General features: G+C 42.2%; 2 protein-coding genes across 2 annotated transcripts in view; one reads left to right on the forward strand and one right to left on the reverse strand.

Annotated features, from left to right (window-relative positions):
• Window positions 1-26,429, forward strand: part of CD96 (CD96 molecule) — a 116,699-nt gene that overhangs the window by 26,196 nt on the left and 64,074 nt on the right. Inside the window, exons 4-5 of the mRNA XM_062207887.1 lie at window positions 14,678-14,882; window positions 19,188-19,243. Of these exons, the coding sequence (XP_062063871.1) occupies window positions 14,678-14,882; window positions 19,188-19,243 (261 nt within the window). The remainder of the gene's footprint in view (window positions 1-14,677; window positions 14,883-19,187; window positions 19,244-26,429) is intronic.
• On the reverse strand, window positions 24,369-25,025 carry ZBED2 (zinc finger BED-type containing 2). Its single transcript, XM_062176607.1, has one exon. It carries the CDS (start codon window positions 25,023-25,025, stop codon window positions 24,369-24,371), a length of 657 nt encoding a protein of 218 aa, XP_062032591.1.

Genomic DNA, 26,429 nt, shown 5'->3' on the forward strand with positions numbered 1-26,429 from the left:
CTCTGTTAAATATAAGAGTGGGAATAAGAGAGGGAGGAGATGTACAATTTGGGACATGCTCAATCTGACTTGCCCCAAATGGTAGAGTTAGATACGTGCCAGGAGATTCCAATTCAATCCCTTCAAGGTGGCACGTACCAATGCCATCTCACTAGTCCAAGTGATCAGTTTAAGTTCATAATTAATCATAATGATAGGTCTAAGAGTCACAGGAATCACATAAACAAGACTATTGTCTGCTAATACTAACTGATAGAATTAAGAAGGAGAGAATGATCCAACATGGGAAGCAGGATACACAGCAGACTCATATAATGGCAGATGTCCTATTTAGCACTCTGGCCTCAGAATCAGCCCTTAAGGCATTCGGATCTGGTGAAGAGCCCATGAAAGTATTTTAGGCATGGAAAGCCAAGACACTCTGGAAAAAAAAAAACTAAATGAAAGATTTCTGCAAGTGAGATCCCAGTGGAAAGAACAGGCCATCAAAGAAGGAGGTACCTTTCTCTGAAGGGAGGAGAGAACTTCCACTTTGACTATGACCTTGTCTAAATATGATCAGAGTTGGTGAAGTCAAAAGGCTTCCATAGCCTTGGCAACTCATGACAAGAGCCTAGGGTGATTACTGATGCCATAAACAAGAGTGTCAATTTGTTAAGTCAACAACAGGAGTCACTGTGCACTTACTCCTCATGTAGGATCTCTGTCCCTAATGTGCTGTACATTGTGATTTAATGCTATAACTAGTAGTCAAACAGTATTTTTCACTTTGTATTTCTATGTGGGTGCAAACTGTTGAAATCTCTACTTAATATATACTAAATTGACATTCTGTATATAAAGATAATTGAAAATGAATCTTGATGGAGCCATGGCTCACTAGGCTAATCCTCTACCTGTGGCACCGGCATCCCAGGTTCTAGTGCCAGTTGAGGTGCTGGATTTTGTCCTGGTTGCTCTTCTTCATGTCCAGCTCTCTGCTGTGGCCCGGAAGTGCAGTGGAGGATGGCCCAGGTGCTTGGGCCCTGCACCTGCATGGGAGACCAGGAGGAAGCACCTGGCTCCTGGCTTCGGATCAGTGCAGTGCACTGGCTGCAACATGCCAGCTGTAGTGGCCACTTGGGGAGTGAACTAATGGAAAAGGAAGACCTTTCTCTCTATCTCTCTCTCACTGTCTAACTCTGCCTGTCAAAAAAAAAAAAAAAGAAAGAAAAGAAAATGAATCTTGATGTGAATGCAATGGGAGAGGGAGCAGGAGATGGGAGGGTTGTGGGTGGGAGGGAAGTTATGGGGGGGAAAAGCCATTGTAATCCATAAACTGTACTTTGGAAATTTATATTTATTAAATAAAAGTTTAAAAAAAAGATCCCAACCTTACACGCCGTACAAAATCCACTCACAATGGATCAAGGACCTAAACCAAAGACATTAAACCATCAAATTACTAGAGGAAATCATCGGGAAAGCATAGCAAGTCACTGGATAGGCAAAAACTTCCTGGATAAGATCCCAGCAGTATAGGCAATAAGAGCAAAAACAGACAAATGTGATTACATCAACCTAAGATTCTGATACACTACAAAGGAAACACTCAACATAGTGAAGAGGCAACCAATGGAATGTGAGAAAATAATTGCAAACTGAGCAACTGATAAAAGATTAATATCCAGAATGTATTAGGAACTTGTAAAAACTCAACAACAAAACAATCCAGTTAAGAAGTGTGCGAAGGACATTAACAGGCATTCTCAAAGAATGAAATACAAATAGCAAGCACATAAAAAGATGCTCAGGATCATTAGCCATCAGGGTAATGTAAATTAAAACAACAACACAGTTTCATGTCACCTAAGTTAGAATAGCTATCATCTAAAAATCAAAAAATAAAAAATTCTGGCAAAGATGTGTACAAAAAACTACCCTAATACACTGTAAATGGGAATGTAAACTAGTACAACCATTGTGGAAGACAGTATAGATATTCCTAAAAAATCTGAAAATAGATCTACCATATTACCAAGCCATCCGATTCCTGGGAATTTACCCAAAGGAAATAAAATCAACATATGAAAGAGGTATCTGTTCCCCCATGTTTATAGTGGCTCAATTCACAATAGCTAAGATATGGAATTAACCCTAATGTCTATCAACAGAATACTACTCTTCCATAAAATACTGTCTTTTGCAATAAAATGAATGAAACTGGAAATTATTATGTTTAGTGAGATAAGCAGATCCAAAAAGACAAATATCATGTTTTCTCTGATTTGTGGAAGTTAATATAGAGACTACAAAAAAAAAGGAAACCTGAGTATCTAAGAGTGAAATTCACATCTTGTGATTTGATTTGTGTTTATACTCTGTTGATATTTCTACAGAACATTGGTGTTTCTACTTTTCAGTTGTTGAACAATATAGGAGGAGGAGCATTAAGCCTATGATTGTAAATTGTCAATATATTATTGCAAAAATTAAAAGAAAAACAAACAGAAAGTAAGGAGAAGGAAAGGATGGAAATATCATTATGTTCTTAGAATTGTATCTATGAAATACATAAAGTCTGCTCTCTGTATAGTAATAAAATATAAAATAAAATATAAAATAGAGTTACTTAATAGAATATCCATTTAGATGATCCCGAATATGATTATATTAACTATTGATATTTCCATTAAAATAAAAACACAGAATTTAGAGTTTTACAAAACTCACATATTTCCAGGAATGTAACAACTAACGTTAATTCAAATGCTTGATTATTCACAGTAAAAATTACCTGGATATTTTCGGACTGGCCTAACAAAGAGACCATACACTAAAAAGATTTCTCTGGGGTTGTGCCAAGTCCAAACTAACTCAACTTGTAAAAGACAACCTTTTGGTAATTTTTATTGTATACATTTTTTGAAATAGCAAGTAATATGAAAAGAAAATAATACCCTCAAATAACTTTCCCAACCTGTTCTGTAATCTACAATGTCTTTTTGCCATCTGTCACAAAATATGTTTCATCTTTATAGGATTTGATTTCCAAGAGGTGAGGCATCTTGGGCATGATGTCTATTAATATGTAAATTAATTTCTTAAACATGATATGTTTTGGTTCTTGAAAAAATGTTCAAAGGGATGATGATTTGGGAGTGAAAGGCCACTGCAAAATACACTAAACACCAGAGTTAAAGGAAAAGTTTATTTTGTGGGGGAGAACTAACAGGCTGGATTGAGAGGGTGAGAGAGAAAGAGGTCATGTGTAGGAAAATAGATCTTACTATAGCTTTGTAGAGGTAAGGAAGTAGGAACAGCAAATCCCATTAGGGTGGATTAGAGCTGACACTTGTGGTTGAGTGATTTGGTCTTCCAGTAAGCCAGGCTAGGCCTAGCACTGAAGCTTACTGTACAAGATGGTGACTGGGACAGAGCCTTAAATGGCGCCCAAGGTTTAAAATGTCACCTCAGATAAGATGGTACCAGTTTACTAACATTCCCCCCTTTTGTTTTTAATAAAACAAATGTTGTATGGGATTACATTGACCCCAGAAGCCCAGAAGAGGTGGAGAGATGATGATCTATCTTCTAGAGCTACTTTCTACTGACATGGAACAACGAGTCACTCTATGCTGGCATGGGCAAGGTCTCAGGTCTCAATTTCCTGAGAACTAGGGAAAAGAAAACATCTTATTGGACCTGGCTAGAAAACAGAAAGAGAGTCACCAATTAAACAAAAGCTATCACAAAGAGATGCTGCAGGTTTTAAGCAGATTTTTAATATGATTTCCAAATACTTACTAACATATATGCATTGCAAAAAACCTCATTGCTTTGACAGAGAATCAGATTCTAATTTTATGTCAAACAAAAATAGATAGCCTTTGTATCCAAAAATTTCTTTCTTTCATAACATTCTGTAACTTTCAGACACCTTCTGCAACTTACTTAAACCTTTCTTTTTAATTCCAGTCTAGAATAAACCAGCCATCAGGATAAAGTAATTGTTACACACCATGTCCTTTTTTATTCAAAAAGAAAACTCTTTACTTTTTAACATTCCTTATCAAGAACACATTTCTATACTTGTGACCTTTCCATCTGTTGATTTCCTTGATCTACATTTTGAAATAACCTTTTAAAAATTTCCAAATTAAGACAACATTTTCTAAATAAGATAACATCAAATTTAAGCTTTAGTTACATTCAAGCCATGTTGAACTTTTTCATAGACAGTTTATGAAAATATATTTGTTTACAAACCCAAATAGTTTTTATATAGAATATAAGGTGCTAAGAGTACTATAATTTACATTTAGACACATTTATCATTTGCCTTTACCTAATTTACATTAATAATTACACCTAGATGACTAAAGATGTGGTCCAGGACTACATCTATACCTATGGAATGGGCTGGGTCAGTTTGATGAGTCTCGCTGGCATGGAGTTGGACCTGTTCCCAAAATCAACTTTGCTCCTATGGGAGGAGGGCATTAGAAAAGATCATAAGGCCGGCACCACGGCTCACTAGGCTAATCCTCCACCTGCAGCGCCGGCACCCCAGGTTCTAGTCCCGGTTGGGGTGCCGGATTCTGTCCTGGTTGCTCCTCTTCCAGTCCAGCTCTCTGCTGTGGCCCGGGAGGGCAGTGGAGGATGGCCTAGGTCCTTGGGCCCTGTACCCGCATGGGAGACCAGGAGGAAGCACCTGGCTCCTGGCTTCGGATCAGCACAGCGCGCCGGCCATAGCAGCCACTTGGGGGGTGAACTAATGGAAAAGGAAGACCTTTCTGTCTCTCTCTCTCTCTCTCACTATCTAACTCTGCCTGTCAAAAAATAATAATAATAATAAAAAGATCATAAAAACAAAGTAGGAGGTGGAGTTAGAGGCAAAAAACCTAGTTTTTGCTTGACTTGTGACAGGTCACTGAGTGAGAAGGAACATGGATCCTGACTATGCCCTCCACTCCCGTCACCTCCCGTAGGGGTAACAGAGAGGTTGACTCTCTGGCTGCCACACGAGAGCAAGTGACTCAGGGACTAGGGGTAAGAGACAGGGTTTGGGGGTTTGAGGAACCAGCAGTAAGGCAGGGACAATATGTTGGCTCAGTGGAATGGGGGAGGGTGAAAATTGGAACCAGGACTGGGTTTGAGATAAAGCAAAGGGCGCAAGAGGAGTAGAAATGGACAAGTACTGGTTTTGAGATAAGGGCAAGCAGGAGACTTGAGATGAGGCAAGGGGAGTAGAAACAGTTGCAGCCTCCTGGGATGCCTGGGCAGGGGGTACAGGTGCTGATGAGATAGAGCCAGAGTGGATGGTGCCAGAGCCGGCAGTGGGCTTTGATGTGGTGGCACATCTGTAGGATCTAAAGTAGAAGAAGTGGTTTTGGCCTTTTATTGGGAGCTTTGGAAGTTAAGATAACCTGAGCTGGAGAATACGAGGTGTAAATAGAGGGTTTAGAACAGAGATAGGAGAAAGCCTGAACATAAGGAATTTCCTGTCACCCTCCTGACCACTCACAGAAGTAGTAAAGATGGTGAATAATGCCAGGGTCAAATGTGCCAGTGAGCAGCCATTTGGACTGGTTGTTGTCAAGATCAAACATGGGCCATGCCTGATTACAGAAAGATGAGGCCATGGCATTTGAGATCTGGGGCCAATCTGAGAGGAACAAGATTATGTAGGAGGCAACTGGCAAGAGAATCGGACAGAAGGCAGGATGAGGAAGCTCCTGTAGCAACCTGTAGGGGTCAGACTGGCTGATAGCAGGCATCCCCGAGATCATGGCAGCCCAATGAGGAAAGTAAGGGAGCAGAGGGTGGGGGTTGTCACCTGCAACCACAGAGGCCCAGGGCATAAAGCCCATAGAAGAGAAACAGGGTTGAGTTGTCACCCACACCCGCTGTTGCCTGGGACACAAAGTCCGTAGAGGGGCATGAGTCCACAGGAGTTTTGGTGCCCAGTACCAGGACTTCAGGGCGAAGTCAGGTAGAACCACAACCCATAGAATGTTGCAGTGAGAGAATCTTCTGCCTACCCTGTCTTATCTCAGAACTTTGAAGGGCCAGTGTGTAGATGAAGATCATAGAGTGTTTTGTGGTGAAGAAGGAGGTCTTGGGGTATGTTTTGTGGCTGGCAGAAATCCAGGGTCGCAAAGCACCTCACATTCCCAAGGGGAGTGTAAGGTCGATGGGAGAGCCTGGATCCAAGTCACGGCACCAATGAAAGGCCACCACAAACACAAACACTGGCGTTAAAGGAAAAGTTTATTGTCGGGGAAGGGAGCGGGGACCCAGCAGGCTGGAGAGAGATAGAAAGAGAAAGAAGGCCTGTGAGGGAAAGCAGATCTTAGTATAGCTTTGCAGAGGTAAGGAAGTGGGGGCAGCAAATCCTGTTAGGGTGGGGGTGGAGCTGATGCTTGTTGTTGGGTGATTGGGTTGCCTGATTTCCAGTAAGCCAGGCTGGGCTTGGGTCCAAAGCTTACCCTACAAGAAGGCGACAGGGCCAGAGCCTAAAATGGTACCTGAGGTTTAAAATGGCACCTCAGATGAGACAGCACCAGTTTTACTAACAAGGAGAGCAGAAATCTGTCAAACATCAGGGAAATGGATATGCACCTGATACTTTTCTTACATTGTATTTTCCACCGGGAAAGCAAAAAATTCCTATCCTAACTATCCTAAATTCACTATCAGTGCCAACTGAATTAACAGGGCCTTACTATGGAAACTTTGCTGTCAAAAATTGGTCTGTGGTGTTGTTATCTTTCATATATGTCATCTGTTTTTCCAAGGAAATGTAAAACTTCAGTCAGCCTGTTAGGAAAAGAGTACAGATTGGCGCCTCCTCAGATGGGGCACGAAACATGTTAGGAAAAGAGGTGCAGAACAGAGAGGAGGCAGTATATAAATCTACAGCCAGACCAAATTTATTCAGAGAAAACAAATTTGTAGAGGAGGGTGATCAACTGCCGGTGTGCACATTGATGGACCATGCGACAGAAGGCCCTGACCCCAGGGGCCGGGCCTTTTTTTTATATTAGGGGGACTAGGGCTGGGGAAGGAAGCAGGAGGCAGCAGGTGGAGGTGAATTACTGGAACTGGTGTCTCGGCTGGCTGGCGATGCAGAGCCTCTGGCACCTGGGAAGGATGCCGGGGTGGGGTGTAAAGGCAATAGGATGTGAGACCCAATTGAGATTCAAGGGCAAGGAATACATTCCAATGTTTATCTATCTTTTGGGCAGTAAGCAAGAATGGCTGAGGCTGTGTCTTTGTTCCATCACAGCCTAAGTCTTTTTTTTTTTTTTTTTTTTTTTTTTTTTTTTGACAGGCAGAGTGGATAGTGAGAGAGAGAGACAGAGAGAAAGGTCTTCCTTTTTGCCGTTGGTTCACCCTCCAATGGCCGCTGCGGCCAGTGCATCATGCTGATCCGAAGCCAGGAGCCAGGTGCTTTTTCCTGGATAGCCTAAGTCTTTTATGTGACAAACATAAAAAACAAACTCCATCACTCACTTCAGAACTCCCCAGCATCTAGCACACATAGTATTTAGGACATAGACAATAAACACTTGATTAGCAAGTAATGGATTTATTCAATATGCCCCCTTTCCCACAGTCCTATTCATTGTCCTTACATTTCATTAGTGATTGTTAAATACATGCTGTTTCATTTGTTAATGAGTGTTGGATTACTAAGTATTAAATGCTAGATAATTGAGAAGGCATTTGTGTAGTAGTTTCCTTCAAAGAAACTAAGAAGTGTGCATCATAAAACGCAGCCAGGAAATTTAGGATAAATGAGATCCACAGTACACAGAATGTCACACAGTGAGAGGATGACCTTATCACCTACTAGAACCTCAAGCTCTGCTGTCATTCTAAGAATGCATCATGAGGGTCCAAAGCTGTGGCGCAGCGGGTTAAAGCCCTGGCCTGAAACGCCAGCATCCCATATGGGTGCCATTTCTGGTCCCGGCTGCTCCTCTTCTGATCCAGCTCTCTGCTATGGCCTGGGAAAGCAGTAGAGAATGGGCCAAGTCCTTGGGCTCCTGCACACACGTGGGAAACCTGGAAGAAGCTCCTGGCTCTGGCTTTGGATCGGCGCAGCTCTGGCCATTGTGGCTATCCGTGGAGTGAACCAGCGGATGGAAGACCTCTCTCTCTATCTCTACTTCACTCTGTAACTCTGACTTTCAATAAATAAAATAAATCTTTAAAAAAAAAAAAAAAGAAGAAGAAGAATGCATCATGATACAGGCAACTTGAGGAGTTGTTTTGAAAGAAAGTTCTCTTCAAAGGGAACATTTTGCTGGCAACCGTACTGATTAAATTCCTACTGTGCATTTGCTTTTCAAATGTCAAAATCTATTTGCTCCTTTGATTTACCTCTGTGCTCAACACTTTTGATGGCTCTGGGATTTAGCAAGTCTGATGGGAAACTATCTAATGTTGTCTTATTACAGAAAAAATTGCAGATCTTCTTGTTGTAACTTTTGCACGTCTGCAGAGGACATAAATAGCTCTTGTAATTCATATATTACATCTTCAATTTCTGGTTATAAAGACAATAATAATCATAATGATAAGTTGATTGTTCCTACAAATAATATAATGTGGACTAAAGAAGAAGATTAAAAAGCCAAGATGAATCGCTTCTCGGCCTTTTGGCTAAGATCTAGTGTAAAAAGCCAAGATGATGGAGATGAGCTCAGGAGAGCAGAAGCCTGCTGTACTAAGCTCAATAACTTCGGGAAGCTGCAAAAGCCTCCAACCCCAAATGCTTCATTGAATCCTGAAAGCAATTTTACAAACATACCTTGGTCACTGGAGACAATAGCTATGTCTTTATATATGGGTAATAGTATAAATATAATTCAAAACTGAATCTCTATTCAACTATGAAGCTAACAGAAAAGCTCTACTGAGAGTCCCAGTAACTGGAAAAAAAAAATTTGTGTGTACCTGATTCCATGTTATTCTAAAATGTTAAGGGAATAGATCCTTTGTCTGAAAAAAATACACTGCAGGATTGTGACTACACTGAAGTAGATAGAAATAGGCAGTGTATGTCACATTTATCTGGCAAGAGAGCTCACTAAGTAAACAAAAGATGTAACCCTTCTGTGGAAACTGAAGAACTGTGTGACTAGTGTGGTGATGTATAAGAAATCACAGAGTGTGTATGTTTAGATGAGATGCAGTTGGCAGATAAAGACCAAGTGATAGTTTCCCCATTGAATGTCTCAAGTCATCAGAGATATTCTGCATGCTTCCATTGGGAGCTTCCAAAATACATTATAATAATCTGTTTTCATTCTTCATGGTCTGAATTTCAGTTCCATCCGATAGCATGTGTGAATCTGTTTCGAGTGCTAGATCCTGCAAGGATTCAGACCCTCCAGGACATATTTCCTACCGTGACATAAGCCTTTAATTAAAATGTGAAAAATGTTAGCATTGAAGGAAAATAATGTTATTCTGACTAGCTAGGTTTAGGAAAGCTTATTAGGAAAGGTTATGTTGGGATCATTAAAGAGCATTTTGGATTGCAAAAGACAGGAGTGAACTGCACCATGGCACTAAAACCCTCCAGTACAACCCAGCGGTGTGGACTGGGGGCAGTGTTGAGGGACTATGTCCCGAAGTCAGTGGAAAAAAAGAAATTCATTTTTTTTCTTTAAATCATGAATAGAATGATAGGGATATTGTAGTTCCAATAGTTCAATGTTAGTGGCAAATAACTAATTACTACTACTTAAATATCTTCCATGTTAGTGGCACATAACTAAGTCCTACTACTTGCATATTTTTAAATGCTTATCTATAAATGTATCTTCTTAATATATTCTTCTTTAATATTTGTGCTATTACACAATTAAAAAGCAAAAGGGGACTAAAATTTGGATTCAATGTTGGTTTCCAATGCTTATGAGCAGTCTCACTATTTAGAAAGCAAAACTGTAATCTCTTATCTGGTGGCAGCTAATCCTGTCTTCATCAAAATAAGAAAATAAGTGCTAGCCAAACTACCAAGTGTTGGCAGCTAATAACAATGATTAGAAAAATATTGCATTAGGGCTAGTGTTCTAGGAAATGGACATGGGAAGCCTTGCAAGCAGCTGGCTTTGACAGCACAGGCTGGCTGGAGACTAAATGAAGGGATCATGAAGATAGGAAGTAGTGTATAGATAAAGGGTAGCAATTAATACAGTTAACAGCAGTTATCTAATGAAATATGTACACTCACAGCCTACCATGTGCTGTGGTCAACACAGGCAGCTCTAACATGGAGCTGGCACCAAGTCACCAAGTAGTACCAATCTCACTCTTCTGGATTGAAATTCTGATTCTAGTACAAAATTAGCCTCAGTAAAGGATTTGGGGATCTTCATGTCTTTAAGGAGCATAGGATAGCAGCTTTCCATGATTCATTGCGCCTCACTCAAACTACATCATATTAATTATTTTATCAAACTGCAATATAAATGCAATTGTTAATTATGCATTTGCTTGTCTTCTGTACCTCCTGATTTTGTATTTGGTTTTGTTTTCCTTCTGAATTTGTTTTCCTCAAGTAGATTGTAAAGCAGAAAAGGCCAAGGCTGTTTCCTTCTACTATTTTGCAAGGCTGTACTCGTTTACAGGAAAGTCATTAACAGTATGACTTTTGGAGGAAAATTATTATTATTATTACTACTTAGTAGCTGTATGACCCAAGGATTAGGATTAGGTAAGGTCAATAAGATCCTCAACCTTGATAGAAAAATTTAAGGGAGGACCAAAACAAGTTTAGTGAGCAGTGTGGATTTTTTTTTTACAAATACTGTATTGTCCAATACAGTAGCCATTAGTCACGTGTGTCTATGTAAGTTTAAATTTTGAGATTTATTTACTTATTTGAAAGTCAGAGCTACAGAGAGAGAGAGAAAGAGAGAGAGAGAGAGAGAGGTCTTCCATCTGCTGGTTTATTCCCTAGATGACCACAATTGCTAGCTCTAAGCTAGGCCAAAGCCAGGAGCCAGGAGCTTCTTCTGGGTCTACCACAGAGATGCAGGGCCCCCAGCACTTGAGCCATCATCTGCTGCTGTTCCCAGGCCACCAGAGACAAGCTGGATCAGAAGTGGAGCAGCTGGTCACAAATTTGTGCATTCATGGGATGTCAGAGTCATAGGTGGTGGTCCTACCCACTATGCCACAATTCCAGTCCCCAACTTGGATATTTTAATAAAATATTGTTTTTGAAAAATTTAAGGAAAACCCAACATAAACAAAATATCAAAATGTTGTATAAGGGTGGAGTTTTCTTTATTTTGAGATCTTGCTATATTTATATATAACAAGGAACAGTATTTTGCAGTTAGCATAGGATTCTTGGGTCTTCATAGCCATCCCAAAGACAGATATACACAAGGGTTGAAAGTAGTGGGAAAACAGATTGAGCAATGCATGGTTTCATCACTGTCTTAGTCCATTTTGTGTCCAAAATGCTTGAGAGTGATTATAAAGCACAGAAATTCTGTCATAGTTCTGGAAGTTGAGAAGTTTTAAATCCAGGGGCCAGCAGATTTAATCTCTCTGCTTCCAAGATAGTACCTTGAATGTTGCACAAAGTTTTAAATACTTATTAAAAATAGATAGAAGTAAAGGCTCTATACGTCTGTTTCCAGCAGACTAGTTACCAAGATCATTATAATCAGGTAGAAGTTGAAGGATGCTCCATGGCCCTTGTCATCAAAAGGGTCAATATATCATAAAAAGACCACTTTCAACCAGCAAATTGCCCAAACCCTGCAATCTGCAATTTACATAAAGACTTCTGGATTTCTGAATTTTCTTTTTTTTTTTAAATTTATTTGACAGGTAGAGTTGTAGACAGTGAGAGAGAGACAGAGAGAAAGGTCTTCCTTTTCCATTAGTTCACTCCCCAAATGGCCGCTATGGCCGGCGCTGCACCGATCCGAAGTCAGGAGCCTGGTGTTTCTTCCTGATCTCCCATGCAGGTGCAGGGGCCCAAGCACTTGGGCCATCCTCCACTGCCCTCCCGGGCCACAGCAGAGAGCTGGACTGGAAGAGGAGCAACCCGGACTAGAACCCGGCATCCATATGGAATGCTGGCGCCGGAGGCAGAGGATTAACCAAGTGAGCCACTGCACCAGCCCCTGAATTCTCTTTTAATTGTCTGGTACTACAAACTCAGAAAGCTGCTTTATTTTATTTTTTTTTAATGACTTGGTTTTATTAGCACATGTAGTCTCTGATGCTTATTTGTCCCTGGTTCTGAGCATCCTTGTTTTTTAATATTGTCACTTAAACTTATTTCATGTGACCTTTGAGTAAGTTACTTAACATTAGTTTAGTTTATTCCCCACTGTTGTAAGGAGTAAATAAGACTTGAAAGAACTTTGTACAGTGCCTAGAATATAGTAGGTCCTAAACAAATTTAAGCTATAACATAAAATTTTATCAGTGATCATAGTGTAATATTAGTATTATTTCTCCCTCTCCAGCTTCTAGGTATTTCTAGGTATTTCATTGTTTGTTTACCTGTGAGAGTTTGTTCCTCCTCCCCTCCCATTTGCTCTGTGAAGGTAGCCCCTCATATGCAAGTTTTTTCCATGACTCCCTTTATATCTATAAATATCTACATCTACACCATGGACTATAGGCCCTCTCAAAATCTCCTTATGTTGTGGGTTACGAGGTCCTGTTTGTAGCTGAATCCTATCTTTCCTGATGAGACAACAACCTCCTCTCTCTGCCATGGGCAACTGTCCAGAAAAAGTAAAATAAAAACAAAAACCTTTGGATAAGTTTGGAAAGGGGAGTAGGGGTAGGGGTGGTATGATCTTTTCTCTATCGATTAAACCACTGAGCCAGTCCCTTCCTGCTACCTAACAAAGTAAAGGTAGTTTGTTTCACCAGCCTCAAACCTCTGCCTGGGATTGCCCTTCTTCCCACAACATAGTGACAAAAGGAAGTGGCCCAAATGACAAGCCACTTACTAAATGACAAGGTACATTTTGACCTCCAAAAACCTCCAAAAATTATCCCCCTGCAGAAAGCAGGAGAATGTCAAGTGCATGGTGTTGTGCTGAAGGACCTGCAGGGGGAGACTACTTCCTAAAATACAGCCTCCAGGTACTTCTTGCTGCCAGAAATGCATTCACTCTTTCTACTGGCACCACCCAACCCTCAGGGCTCCTGGGAGAGCCCTAGTCTAGCGAAGAGAATCTTTCTCCCTTTGATTTTACTCTCTTTTACCAGGAAGACAACAGTACAGGCTCTTAAGTCTTTCTTTTAGAAGGTATAAAGATCCTTACGTTGTCACAGGGCTGAGACTTGAGCAGAATATGATTCTTTGTATGTACCCCACAGCGCTGTCCATGTGTACAGGTGATTCAGATCCTACAGAGAAGCAGTTATAGAACTGTATCTTACAGAGGCTTTACTAAGCATTTTCTGGAACTATCTATACAGTTAAACTATTTAAGAAGTCTGCTTTTGTGTTTCTGCCTATCCTTGAATTCACATATTTATCTGCTTTCCTTTTCTTTTACCTTGAATCTGTCTTTCAGGGACTCTGAGTCCCAGATGTTTGCTTTCATTATTTTGTGACTTTTTCCCCATCAAATGCATTCCCATTGACCCTCTTCTCTTTTCATTCCCTCCTTTGTCACTAGCACACAACAATTCAGATGTTGCTTAGAGTTAAGCCAGTGTTTGTCAGCCCTGGCTCTCCTGCAGACATTTCAATAAAAAGAGCAATTGAGTTAGAGTCACTGGAGGAGGAGTGTGTGCAGCAGAGCGTTCTCCAAGCAACTCACTGAGAACAATGAGTTACACTAAAGAGGTGCGAGACTTAAAACCTGTGTGTGCCCCAAGAATCCTGGCTGTTTCCTTGGTCAACACACTCACTGACATGACCAGCACTGTGACAGCCCAGCAAGTTTGTCCATGGACATTATGCATAGTGCACAGTGAGAGGGACTTTGCTTCACAGACCCAAGAAATGGTGTGGGATAGAGGAATCAAGAGTTAAAAATAAATCTTATCACCATAATTTACGTCTATGTCCTGCTCTTCACGTGTCTGCTTTGAAGTCGGTGCAAACACAGAAACAAGGCCAGAAGTGCTAGGACCATAATTAGGGTGAGGTAAAGAGGGGAGGTATTGTGTGGGGCACAATGAAGGAGGCCCTCACCTTCAGGTGCTGACTATGGCTGGCAAGAGTCCAAGGGCAAGTGCTTGCTTCTTTGAATTTTGTACACATTGTGCCTCTTTACCTCATCCTACTCCCAACGCTGCAGGGAGTGAAAAGGAGACCTTGTCTAAAGAGACTCTGGGAAGAGTCTTAGCATGAAGATGTCAGACACAAATGAAAACTGCGATCCACCGTTAGCCTTGCCCACTCTACCCCCAAACTCCACTGTAGATATGGAGCTTATGGAAGTCTTGAGGGGCAAAGTCTAGTGGGAAGGGCAGAAAGCTCCTTTTCCTGTTCGTATGCAGTGGCAGTGTTTTTATGGAAAATCAAGGGTAACTATTTTCTGGTAACATACTCAATACTTATTATTTCTAACTCTTCATTCACCCTATTTTACCAGAAATAAATGCACCTGTGCTTGTGAAACACCTAGTCTAGAGCTGGCACAGTCAAATGCTTCATAACCTGGCACTCTTTTTTTCTCATCAGGAGGTTAACGGGACTCAGGAAACGCTTGCCTCCCAAAAACACATCAACAAATCCGTGTTATTCAAAGACAGAGTCAAGATAGACCCACACTATGGACTCCACCTCTCTCCAGTCCAAATCCAAGATGATGGTCTGAAGTTCTCTTGCTGTGTTAAAAGCAGATATGGAGAAATATTGAGGAGCTCGACCACAGTCAAGGTTTTTGGTAAGGGTTTTTACTCTATGAACTCCCTGCTCTCCTTGCAATTTCTCTTGCTTTGTCCTCTCCAGAAAGGAAGGCTCCTTGTACTCTGGGGAGCATCCACAAGAGGGCAAATATTCAAGAAATCAGGCCAGGGGTTAAGATGCTTGCATCCCATATTGGAGTACCTGGATTTGAATCCCACTCAATTCCACACAACTTGCTGCTAATGCAACCCTGAGAGACAGCAAGTGATGGCCCAAGTAGTTGGGACCCTGCCCCCCTGTGAGAGACCCAACTTGAGTTCCTGGCTCCCAGCTTCAACCTAGCAAAGCCCTGGTCCTTACAGGCATTTGGGAAATGAAGCAACTGATCTCTCTCTCTCTCTCTCTCCCTCTCTCTGCCTTTCTATTTTTCTAATTTTTTAACTCTTACGCAGAAAATACTCTGGAATTCTGTTTTCCTTGATATTTGTCAATCTTATTAGGGATGGGGAGAAGGTAGGAATCTATAGGATAATGATTCAGTTAATAGAATAAAATCATACACAAATCATACATAGATCAGTTTCCTAGTGACGACTACTTTGCTTAAAATTTTAGTGTTCCCTGAGAACACTAGAAATAACCTTAGCTATAACTGCCAAAATCAAATTGCCTCATTGTCTAATTATCTTCATTAGACAAGGTTGAATAAGGCCAATGTAAGAACGGAAGGTGATAAACATAGCCCCAGAGCAACTCTGGAGGAGCTTGCCTCCTTCCTGCCAAGACAGCTGGGATGAGAGGAGTCCAGCCTCCCAGCAAAGGAGCCCACAGGGATGGCTCTCCAACCCCACTTTCTCTGTGGTATAGAGCTGAGCTGTGGAGTCCACTAAGGCTTCATTCAAAATGCAGAACCTCTGCAGGGTGCAAATTCAGGGTGAAAATATGGACATTCTATTTTGCCTGAGTGCAAGGAAATATTAGTGAGCAGATGCCTCTGGCTATGAATGTGTGTGTGTGTAAACAAGACCAGCATTTATAAAAGAGTTATGTTTAAAGGAAGACAAAGACAAAGGCAGTTATGTGGATGGGCAGTGAATTGTTTCTGAAAATGAGATAAACAAAGAGAAAATAACTTCATAAAACCTAAGGGCACGAAGTGTTAGATTTTTCCCCAGGTCTCTGAATGACAGAACAAACAAAATATGTTTTTATTTAGAATCTTATTGCATTATTATGGGAGGTCAAGAAATGAAAAAATCACCAAGCATTTGCGAAGATGAGAGTGGCTGCAGCCAGAATTTATTTAGTTCCAAGTCTCATGCTTATAACTTTCCCCTATGGCTCTCCCTTCTACCCCTGGCACTTAATCTCTCTCCCTCTCTCTTCCCCCCTCTCCTTTCACCCTGACTCTCTCCATGTCTCCTCAGGGATGGGCTGGGTTTTAATCACACACACCACCCCGCCTCTCCGCCGCCAGGACCAGATTACTTATGGAGCCTCAAAGGTGTCCTGTGAAGAGTTCGTAGTAGGCTGTTTTCATCTCCTTCGCCATCATCACCATTTGTTCACTGAGCAGGGTGTGACTGTCTTAGCACAAACATGAAACTGCCTCATCTGGCCTGATTATTGGCAAACCAACAAAGGCAGCCATCCAGGATATGGAAAGAAATATCAATTTTACATTAGGCAAGCTGTGTCCCAATTTAACCAGCATTTCTTGTGCCATAATATTATCTAATTGCCTTGTCAACATTTAAACTGTGTCCTCTGCCTGTTTGTTAAATTAAAATACCTTCATCATGGTCTTGGATATTTTTCACTCACATCTCACTCTTATCACCCCATCTGACTCTGCATTGCTCTTGCTTCTTTGAAGTCCTTTCAGTAGCTGCTTAAAAATAAGACCATATGGGCCGGCGCCACGGCTCACTAGGCTAATCCTCCGCCTTGCGGCGCCGGCACACCGGGTTCTAGTCCCGGTCGGGGCACCGATCCTGTCCCGGTCGCCCCTCTTCCAGGCCAGCTCTCTGGTGTGGCCTGGGAGGGCAGTGGAGGATGGCCCAAGTGCTTGGGCCCTGCACCCCATGGGAGACCAGGAGAAGCACCTGGCTCCTGCCATCGGATCAGGGCGGTGCGCCGGCCACAGCGCGCCTACCGCGGCGGCCATTGGAGGGTGAACCAACGGCAAAGGAAGACCTTTCTGTCTGTCTCTCTCTACTGTCCACTCTGCCTGTCAAAAAGTAAAAAAAAATAAAAATAAAAATAAAAAAAATAAGACCATATGCCCGCTTAGTCATGGAATTAAATTTTCCTGGCCTCCTGGCTTTCCCATTTAATACATGGACTGGATGGGTTGTGTTTGGACATAGTCTTATTCAGTCTTTAGCCTATTCATGGGTGTCATTCCATGTATGTCTTATATTGGCCCTGGCACAAGGGTCCAATGCAGAATTTATAAGTCTCACTTGGCATACTGTTTTTATTCCCCATACAGAAATAGCCAAAAACAAAACGTGGAAGCTTTGCAATAAATGCCCAGATGTATCACAGACCCATTCCATCTGCCCTAAAGCAGCTTCTTATTCCCAAATGTTCTTCCTTGCCCAGTTCTTCATCTTCCACCAGAGGTGACCCAAGCGCCAAGGCCACTTCCTGCATCTCCCTTACTGGTCTCCTTTGACTTCACTCTCTGTGCCAGGGAGCCACTTTTCCATCCCAATTTGCTCTCTTCCTCTCTCAAGCTCTAATTCTGATTGTCCAGAGGCACACAGGGGATCTGTGTGTGTCACTTCTGGGATTTCTCTCAATTTTCATTCTCTGAGATCCTTCTTTCTTTCTTTTTTTTTTTTTTTTTATTCCCTACCCGCCGCCTCTGAGATCCTTCTTTCTATGAGTATCTGCTAAGTAGAAGGTCAATGTATTCCTCATCCCCTTAGTGTGTCAGGGTTGCATCTTAGTTTGAGTTACATTGAAAGAAAATACTGAGATAAAGATTTGAGTAAATGACTTTATTTGAGAGATCGTCCTGTGAAACCCGAGGAGAGGAATGGAACAGTGAGCCAAGGAGGGAAAGTAAATCATTAGCACTGTGGGCTTAGAGTTCAGTCTCACCAGGGAGAGAATATAGGTCAGAGTCATACCAAATGAAGGGCCAAGAAGCCAGGGGATTCATCTGCCCAGTCCCCATCTACCATCACCATTAATTCCCTGGGTCTCCCAGCTTTTCCCACTTTTGAACTGAGTAAATCCTTAGGCCTTCTGTGTGTAGAGGTGAATGCCAAGTGGATGTAACAGACACTGACAGCATGTGGGATAAGGGTCATTTTTTTAAGATTATTTATTTATTTACTTACTTACTTATTCATTTATTTATTTGAAAAGCAGAGTAACAGAGAGGGAGAGAGAGAGAGAGAGAAAAGATCTTTCATCCACTGATCTGATTCTCCAATGTGAGGGGCCCAAATACTCAAACCATCTTCTGCTGCATTCCCAGACACCTTAGCAGGGATGCTTGATCACAAGCAGGGTAGCCAGGACTCAAACCTGCGCTCTGCAATAGGCTGCCCTTGCCCCACAACACCGGTCCCTGGCACAGGCGCTGTTACCGTTCCTTCCACTGGTTCCTGGAAGACCTGGTCTGCCATACCCAGGAAATCATGAAGTCACTTGGTTTCAGTGGACTCAATATCTAGGTTGTGTGGAGCACTGCTGGAAATGTGAAGCTGGATCAAATACTCCGGCTTTGAGGCATTTACAATCTAGCAGGAAAACAGCGTCACTGAAATAGCCCTGATATTTTCTAGTGCCAAACAATCAAACAAATAACGAATATTTTTCTGGTCCCCTTCAGGGTCCTGAAAACAATGGCATAGTTATAAGGCCTTTGAACATGTACAACATGCCTAGCTTCTCTCTCCCTGACACCTGCCCCTCCACCCTTTCACATCCCCAATTCCACTTGATTCAGCACTGATCATCACTCAGGGAGCAGCTACACATCTCGCTTTCCAAAAGCCTCCTTTATCCTCTGAGTTGAGGTAGAGACTTTTCTTAAAAACTTTCTTCAGCCCATGTGTCCTCAATTATTGCAGCTGTCTCAGTGTATTATAACTTACAGTTGTTTACCTGTTCTTTCCACGACAATGTAAATTTCTTGAGGACAGTGAATATAATTTGTTTACTTTTATTTCCTTGGTATCTAGTATACTGCCAGGCACATTGGGCATTTAATAACAAACATTTGATGAATGATAACTCTTTTACACAAGTGTATAGATATACACACTAAAGGCAGGATTGGGTGGTGTCAAGTGCTACTAACTGTGTTTTATTTGCCTTAAAGCTAAGCCAGAAATCCCCATGATCATGGAAAATAACTCCATGGGCTTTTTGGGGGAGGTAAGTAACTTTAAATCCTTTGGAAATCTATAGTATTATATGTGTTGCTGCATAGTTGCCAGGAATGTCCCCTTAAATGGCCTTCCTCCTTGGCCCCTGGACAAAAAACTGCTGATGGGGATGAAGGGAAGATGAACTGATTCTGGAAACCCAATGGGAATCGTTACTTTCAAATTTAGGCTCTCAGAATTGGAGATCTGCCTCCTTAGTTCTTAAATTCCTGAAAAAAAAGAAAGCAGTCCCAATTGTTTAAACTCATTTTTAATAAAAATTGAGATGGATACTGAGAGAAAAGTAGGGCAGAAAACAGTGTGAGTTCTTCGTGCAGAACTAAAGTTTTTGCGCTAATCCATTTCTTGTAGCAGTTCTCCCATTGTTTTTGTTTCTCAGTGACAAGAGAAAATGTGCCCTCTCGTGCTCCTGCAGAACATTGGCTATTTTTTTGGCAGCAGGAGGAAAGATAGGAAAGAAAGGAGAGAAGACTAGGTCTTCTGACTTCAGCTTCTTAGGAGTGGTTCCCAGCCGCCAGTCACTGGGGTTCGGACCCACTCCGGCTCCTCTTCTTATTGGCTTGGCCGTGGGGAAATTATTTCACATCGTTGCAGTTGGTTTTTCTATGTGAGGGGGGTAATATTAGCCGTCCATTATTGTTCATTCTAAGAATGGGAGTATTAAAGTTCTTAGCACGGTGTATGACATGTATTAAGTATTCAATTAAATGTCATTGTTGCTATTGTTATTACATTGTTGTTATTACTGTTATCTGTTTTAATCAGCTGTCTGGGGGCCTTCTGACTTCACCCAAGCTTTTTAGAACCACACATAAGGGTGAACCAATGGCAAAAAGGAAGACCTTTCTCTCTGTCTCTCTCTCTCACTATCCACTCGGCCTGTCAAAAAAAAAAAAAAAAAAAAGAACCACACATAAAATAAGTTTTCTCATTAATTCTCAAAGCATATCCTTTTACATGGAATAGGAGACAATTTTATTTTAGCTTCATTTCACCCTCAAGAACATAAAACAACCTATGATTTCGGGTCCCACTGAATATCAGACATATAATTTGACAGCTACACACAAATCATAGCTCAGATCTGTGGGACGATTTTGGAAAACTCTATATTCGCATTATCCATTTGTTTGTGTCTTGCCAATTTCATATATCAGTCTCTTAAATAGACACTGTATATATAAGAAACATTTAATCATTTTCATTCTAATACAAATGGGTTATTAAGTTTATTAGCAGGCTTCAATTGTTTAAATAAAACAAATAATCCAATGATTATTGTTCTTTGCCAGTGTTTTTCATTCTTAAAAGAATCACTTGCAGATTCTCAGTGCCAATGTTTATAGGTAAGATGGGCTCCATCCAGATGTAGAAATATATATTGGATCCAAGAATCACCATTTTATAAAACACTTTGCTTCATGTGCCATCAAATTTCCCTTTCTCTATCTGTACTAACCTAAGTACCAACTATGAAAATCAGAGAAATTTTCTACCTGGGGAATTAGTGAACAATCTGTCTCCAAACCTACAAAACCAGCTACAGGACATGACTTGTCTATGGGTCTTTTAAGATGTTGCCAAATGCTAGTTTCTCTGCACTCTAATATCTTTGTAATTCCTACTTTATTTTTAATTATTTACTAACTCTTCAAAGCTCTTTAGTTTTATCTCATGGCATTGCCAATGAGCCTCTGAAATAGGCAGGACATCTGTTGTTTTACAGATGAGGGTCTCTAATGAAGGGAGAGCTGGGATGTATGTTTATCACACTGCTATCCAGGCAAGAGGCTGTGACAAAAGGACATCCCGCTTCAGGATCAGAGGGCACCAGTAGCATGTCCTAACTTCACCTTGCTAATTATAGGTCCTCATCAAGTGGTTAATGTCCACCAACCTCAGCTAGCTCATCTCTAAAGCTAGGATCATAACCAATATTTCACAGGGTTTTTACAATTAAAATGTGTGCATAGTACTGGAGTCCCTGGTACACAGTAGCCATGCCAGAAATATTTCTTCCTTCCCCTTATTTGTCATTCACCCACACTCTTTCACCCCTTGCTTTCTCTGCACACACATTCATAAATCTCCTATGTCACTGACTCTGGAGACAGTGTGTGATAATGAAAAAACCCGAGAAGACTGCGGATTCTGATGGAACTAGCTTTGAATTCTCTTCCTTTGCTTATCAACTCAAGCACCTGAGACTTCAGTTCTAAACTTCCACGTTGTGAATGGGGACAAGGATTTCAACCTCACTGGAGTTAGGTGAGGATCAAATAAGATATATGCAAAGTACTCACCACCTGGCAACTGCAAATGTCCAGCAATGCCCACCACCCCCCTCCTTCCTCTGTGCTATAAATTCACTGCACTAGCAGCCTTCATTGGACTGGGAACTTGGTCAGTTTTGAGCTTTCTGTCTTATTAAATTTAGAAAGTTTATGACTATTCTAGTTCTTCAATATGGCTGACTCCGATTTTTCTGGAAAATAGTTTATTCTAACAATGATGCCTTTCAGACTCAGACATGCCAGAGCCATCCAAAGAGAGTGCCACTCATGTTTGTGTGCATTCCTGAGAGCAAGATTTCACCAGGGCGCCAACACAGCAGTCAGTCTCACTCCTGCAGCTGAAATGGGAAGGGAGTCTTGAAACGCAGCATTAGGGCCCCTCTAGGTAGCAGATTATTGCATTAGAGCAAAGGATGCTGAGTCAAATACCTCAATCCAGAGCTAATGATACAGCAGAGGGTGGCTCAAGAGAGATGCATGGAAACTTCAAGGTTTATTCAACAGTTTAGTCTTTTCACAAGCCTCTTACACATCTTTTACTCCTGTGGTTTATGCTAGAACCTGATTATCTCCATGAATGTTTATTTATTCCTTTATTATATTTGACAAAATTTAGAACCAAAAAATCTAAAGAAAACTACCTAATACGAAACATGGAAACTGAGTTGATTTGTGATTAAGATACCTAAAAAAGAAGAGAGTCTGTAACAATAGGAATCAGTAACACAGATACTATCCTCTTAAAAACCACACTGTGGATAACATCAGAATTCGGCATCAAAGCTCTAGTAGCTTTTTGCAAAATTCAGTTCTTTGTGTATTTATTTGGTTCTAGTTTGCACTGATAAGTACCTGGGTTTTCACCACAGATGGAGAGGGAACTAAAGGCCACCACACCCTTGCAGGGAAACAACAAGGAGAGTTAAAACTTTAGCAGTCAGATTTCTAAAAGAAACCATAAGAGAGAGACACATAGGTGAGGGATGAAGGAACAGGATGCTGTCATTCGTCAGGATGGTGTCAGCTTTCCCGGAGGTGGGCACCCATAAGGTACATGAGCAATCCTTGAGATAACGGCATATTGTTTTTATCTCCTCCTGTCCTCCCTAGCTCTCTCCCCACACACCCCCACCCCCAACTCAGCTAAAGCAGAAAAGATTCTGGAGGCAGCTCCAGAAATAAAAGAGCACCAATGCAAAGGCCAGAGTCACTTCCAGCTGGATTCTACTCCATTCCTTGACATTTTAGGCATCGCCTTAGTGACCCAGAAAAGATTCCTCTCCCTTTGGACTGTTAGACTCCCTTTTCTGAAAGCATCCCTGAACACTTAAAGATGAATAGTTTAAAAAAAAAAGCAAAGAACAATGGATTGGCAAGCAGTTAGCACTTCAAGGCAAAAGTAAAATCTAAAGCCTACTGCTCAAATGAGTGACTGGTCTGTGCATACAAAACAAATCCAAGTGAACTCATTAAAACTGACCTCAGGATCTAAGAAACCATGCTCTGCCCTTCACTCATGGGGATAATCACGGTCAATCTCTCTCTCCATGGTGCATGTTCCTACAGCACAGTCTTTCTCCCCCATCTTCACACATCTTCTCTATCTCTATTTCTACCTTGTTTACTTTCAGCCTCTGTTCTCTCCTTACTTACCCTCATCGTTTTGCTTCCTTTTCCTTGCTGAGTTTCGTTTATCACTTTCTCACCAGCTACAGATCTTCTTATGAAATTAGATTTAAAATTAAAATATTTGTATGTTTTTCATATTCTTTATTCTTTTCTTCTCTAATTTGGGTGGCAGAGAGACAGAAAGGAGGATCTTTCATTTGGTGATTCACTCCCCAAAATGCCTGCAAAGGCCAGGGCTGGCTAGAAGTCAGGAATGCAATCCAGGTCTTCGATGTGGGTGATAGGAACCCAAGCACTTGAGCCATTACTGATACCTCTCACAATATGCATCAGCAGAGAGCTGGAGTCAGAAGCAAGAGCTAGGAAATGAACCCAGCACTCTGACATAGGATATGTGTTTCCTAATCAGCATCTTCCCATCAAAGCTAAATGTCCATCCCACATTTGCTATCCTTAAAGTTTGAACCAAATGAGTTGAAAAGTCTTTAACTTTCTCTGTGCTGATTACACATGAAATAGTTTAAGTTTAGAATTGGTCAAAAAAACTCACAGGACTCAGGTGGGTTCATGATGAAACAGTTTTAATCCAAGCAGATGGTACAATAGTGCAGTAATGGGAGCAACAGATGTGTTTGGAAAGTCTGTAGTTCTCAGTCCCAAGCTTCTTTGTCTTCTCACTGCAGGCTCCTACAGAGCAAGCTTGCTATCCAGGTCTCACATCACAACCAGCATGCATGCAATGCCTCCATCCCAGGAAGCCTTGGCTCTACTCATGCTCGAGTCTCTGAGTGAGCAGGTCCTGTACGCTCAGGGTAGCTACCCAACCAGCCTGCACCATGAAACCACCAGCTCACTGAAACCAAGTGCCAAGATAAATCCAGTCATTCTTACTAACCATGTCTTGTGGACTTGTACATTCCACAATGATACAGGCCCAGGGAGGCAAACTACCATTCGTTTTTACTGAATTTTGAAATTTTGGCCAAGGGTCAGCACAGCTCTAGGAAGTGCACAGAGAAACATTTTGGTCGATTCATATCTGCTGAGATTAATGCCTGCTGGGCACTTTATCTTAAAAATAAAATCACACTAAGCTACTTTGCTTTATATTTGAGCAAGATCAGAAACGGCTCTTTGCTATGAGTCTAAAGTTAATGTTTTCAGAACTGATCCCCCACTTCCCAGCCCAATTTAGACAAAATGGAAGGGAAGTGCTGCTGCAGGCGGGTCTTTGTCCCTGTGGTGTGCCTCATTCTCAGCCCTCACCTTCCACTTCATCGCCAGGATGGCCCTTTCCACCTCCTCCAGGGCTCGCTCCCTCCTCTCCACTGCCCTCTCTCGCCATTCCACTGCCCTCTCCCCCCAAAGCACCTCCTTTTCCCTCTGACTTGCCCACAAAGCCAGGGTACCCACCTGCTCCAAGAGCCTGCCCCAGTCGCCCTCAATGCCTGCGGGGAGCTGAGGCCCTTGAGGCCTTGAGTCCTGGCACTGCCTTGCCTGTGCATGGCCACCCTTCTCTAGCTCTTCCCTGTGCATGCTTTTCAGGTGCTTCCACAGGGCTGTGGTGCCCACATTGACCCCAGGGCCACGGCTCACCTGCCTGCCACACAGACGGCAGGTGGCATATTGGTTGGGATGGTGCCCAGCACGAGCAGGGGCCAGGTGAAAATACTCCCATGCCTCAGAAAACCGGGTCCCCCTGTTTTGGGGCATTGAGGCGGGCAAGGCACTGGTAAAAGACCCAACCAGTTCTCCCGTCTCACGGATCTCCTCCTCCTCCTGCATCTCTAAGTCTCCTTTTGCCTTCAGTCTGGTCCCATCCTTTTCTTCCTCTTCCTGCCTCATCATGTCTCCTCCTCTTCAGGACATGCCTGTGTGCAAGTCAAAGTTTTAATTGAGCCACAGCTTAGAGGTGGATTTGGGAAGGAACTATGTTAACTCTGGGGGATTCACAATAATGGCTTCGCTGGAGAGTCAGACATGAGTCAGACACCTGTGAAATGGTCTATGAGGACATTCCCTCCATGCTCCAGCTACTTACTGATCCCTTCTTGAGAATGCCAGAAAGAAACAACATGTTGGTTTCTGTAGCAACGGCGTCCCCAGTCCAACAACTACAAAGTTCCTTAGTGAACTCAGGGCTCTTGACATCAACCAGCACAACAGGAATTCTTGAATACTGAAAATTGGATTCTCCCCAGCCTGCTCCCACTGCCTTTGCACTCCTTGTTTTGGAAGCAGGAGGAAGAGCCTCAGGGTTCAGGCTGTTCCAGACGCTCAGGGCTGGGCTTCACTGGGTCTTCCTCAGAGTAGGGAAAAGCAAGTGCAGATGGATGCTGATATAGGAAGCAATGCAGCTTCCCGGTTGTACCAAGTACTCCAGAAGCTGCAAGCTTGCCAGCATCTGGATAGAATGCTTCCCAGCGTGAGATCACTTTGTCCCTAAGGCAGTCCTTCTAAAGCTGGGCTTCCAAGCAGCAGGCCTCACTGTGTTCAGTGCAAGGAGCCAGATGTGCGGCACATCTGCACAGACATGGTGTTGCCTCTTTGTCCTCAGCAAGCAGTTCACCACACTCCATCTTCCCTGGCACAACCACCTGCAAAACCAACAGCCAATGAAATCTTCCCAAAATGGCTTATGCCAGATGTTTGGCTTATTTATACCATTTTAAAGGTAAACATATAAATGGAAAATTATGCTGCATATCAAAAAAGGCTTATTTTTCTCCTTTCTGCATCAGTTCATCAGTGAGTGAGAGCTTTATCCATCAAACTTTGCAACCCCAAACAGAAAATTACCCCGTAGTTACAAGTGAGTACTTACAGGCAAGCAAGGCTCTGAACTTGTGTCTGAGCCCTCTGGTGCAGAGTGACTGAGCTGCCTCACACCCTGGCAAATTAGCTGGCTCCTACCCCCAGGAGGAGGGCACCTCCACTTGTGGTATCCTCCCACTTCCAGGAGGGTTTGTCTCCAAGTGGGTGTGTCTCTGTTGGGTTTCTCTGCAACACTTAGACACAGGTGCAAATTCTTTCCTCATCCTTTCCACCACCAAAAGGATGTTCCTGGCAAGTGTCATACAGCAAAACACTCTGTCAAGCACCTCCAAGCCTTATTTCTGTTACTCCATGACTGAATTAGCTGCCCTCTCAACCGAAGACATTGAAGGAGGGAGAAGACCAAAATATGAGAAAGAAACTGCATGCATCAAGACACCTGTGGCTTCAAGTATTTTACCACATTTTCAGACCATG

The sequence above is a fragment of the Lepus europaeus genome, chromosome 2 (assembly GCF_033115175.1).
Source record: "Lepus europaeus isolate LE1 chromosome 2, mLepTim1.pri, whole genome shotgun sequence".
NCBI classification, from domain to species: domain Eukaryota; kingdom Metazoa; phylum Chordata; class Mammalia; order Lagomorpha; family Leporidae; genus Lepus; species Lepus europaeus.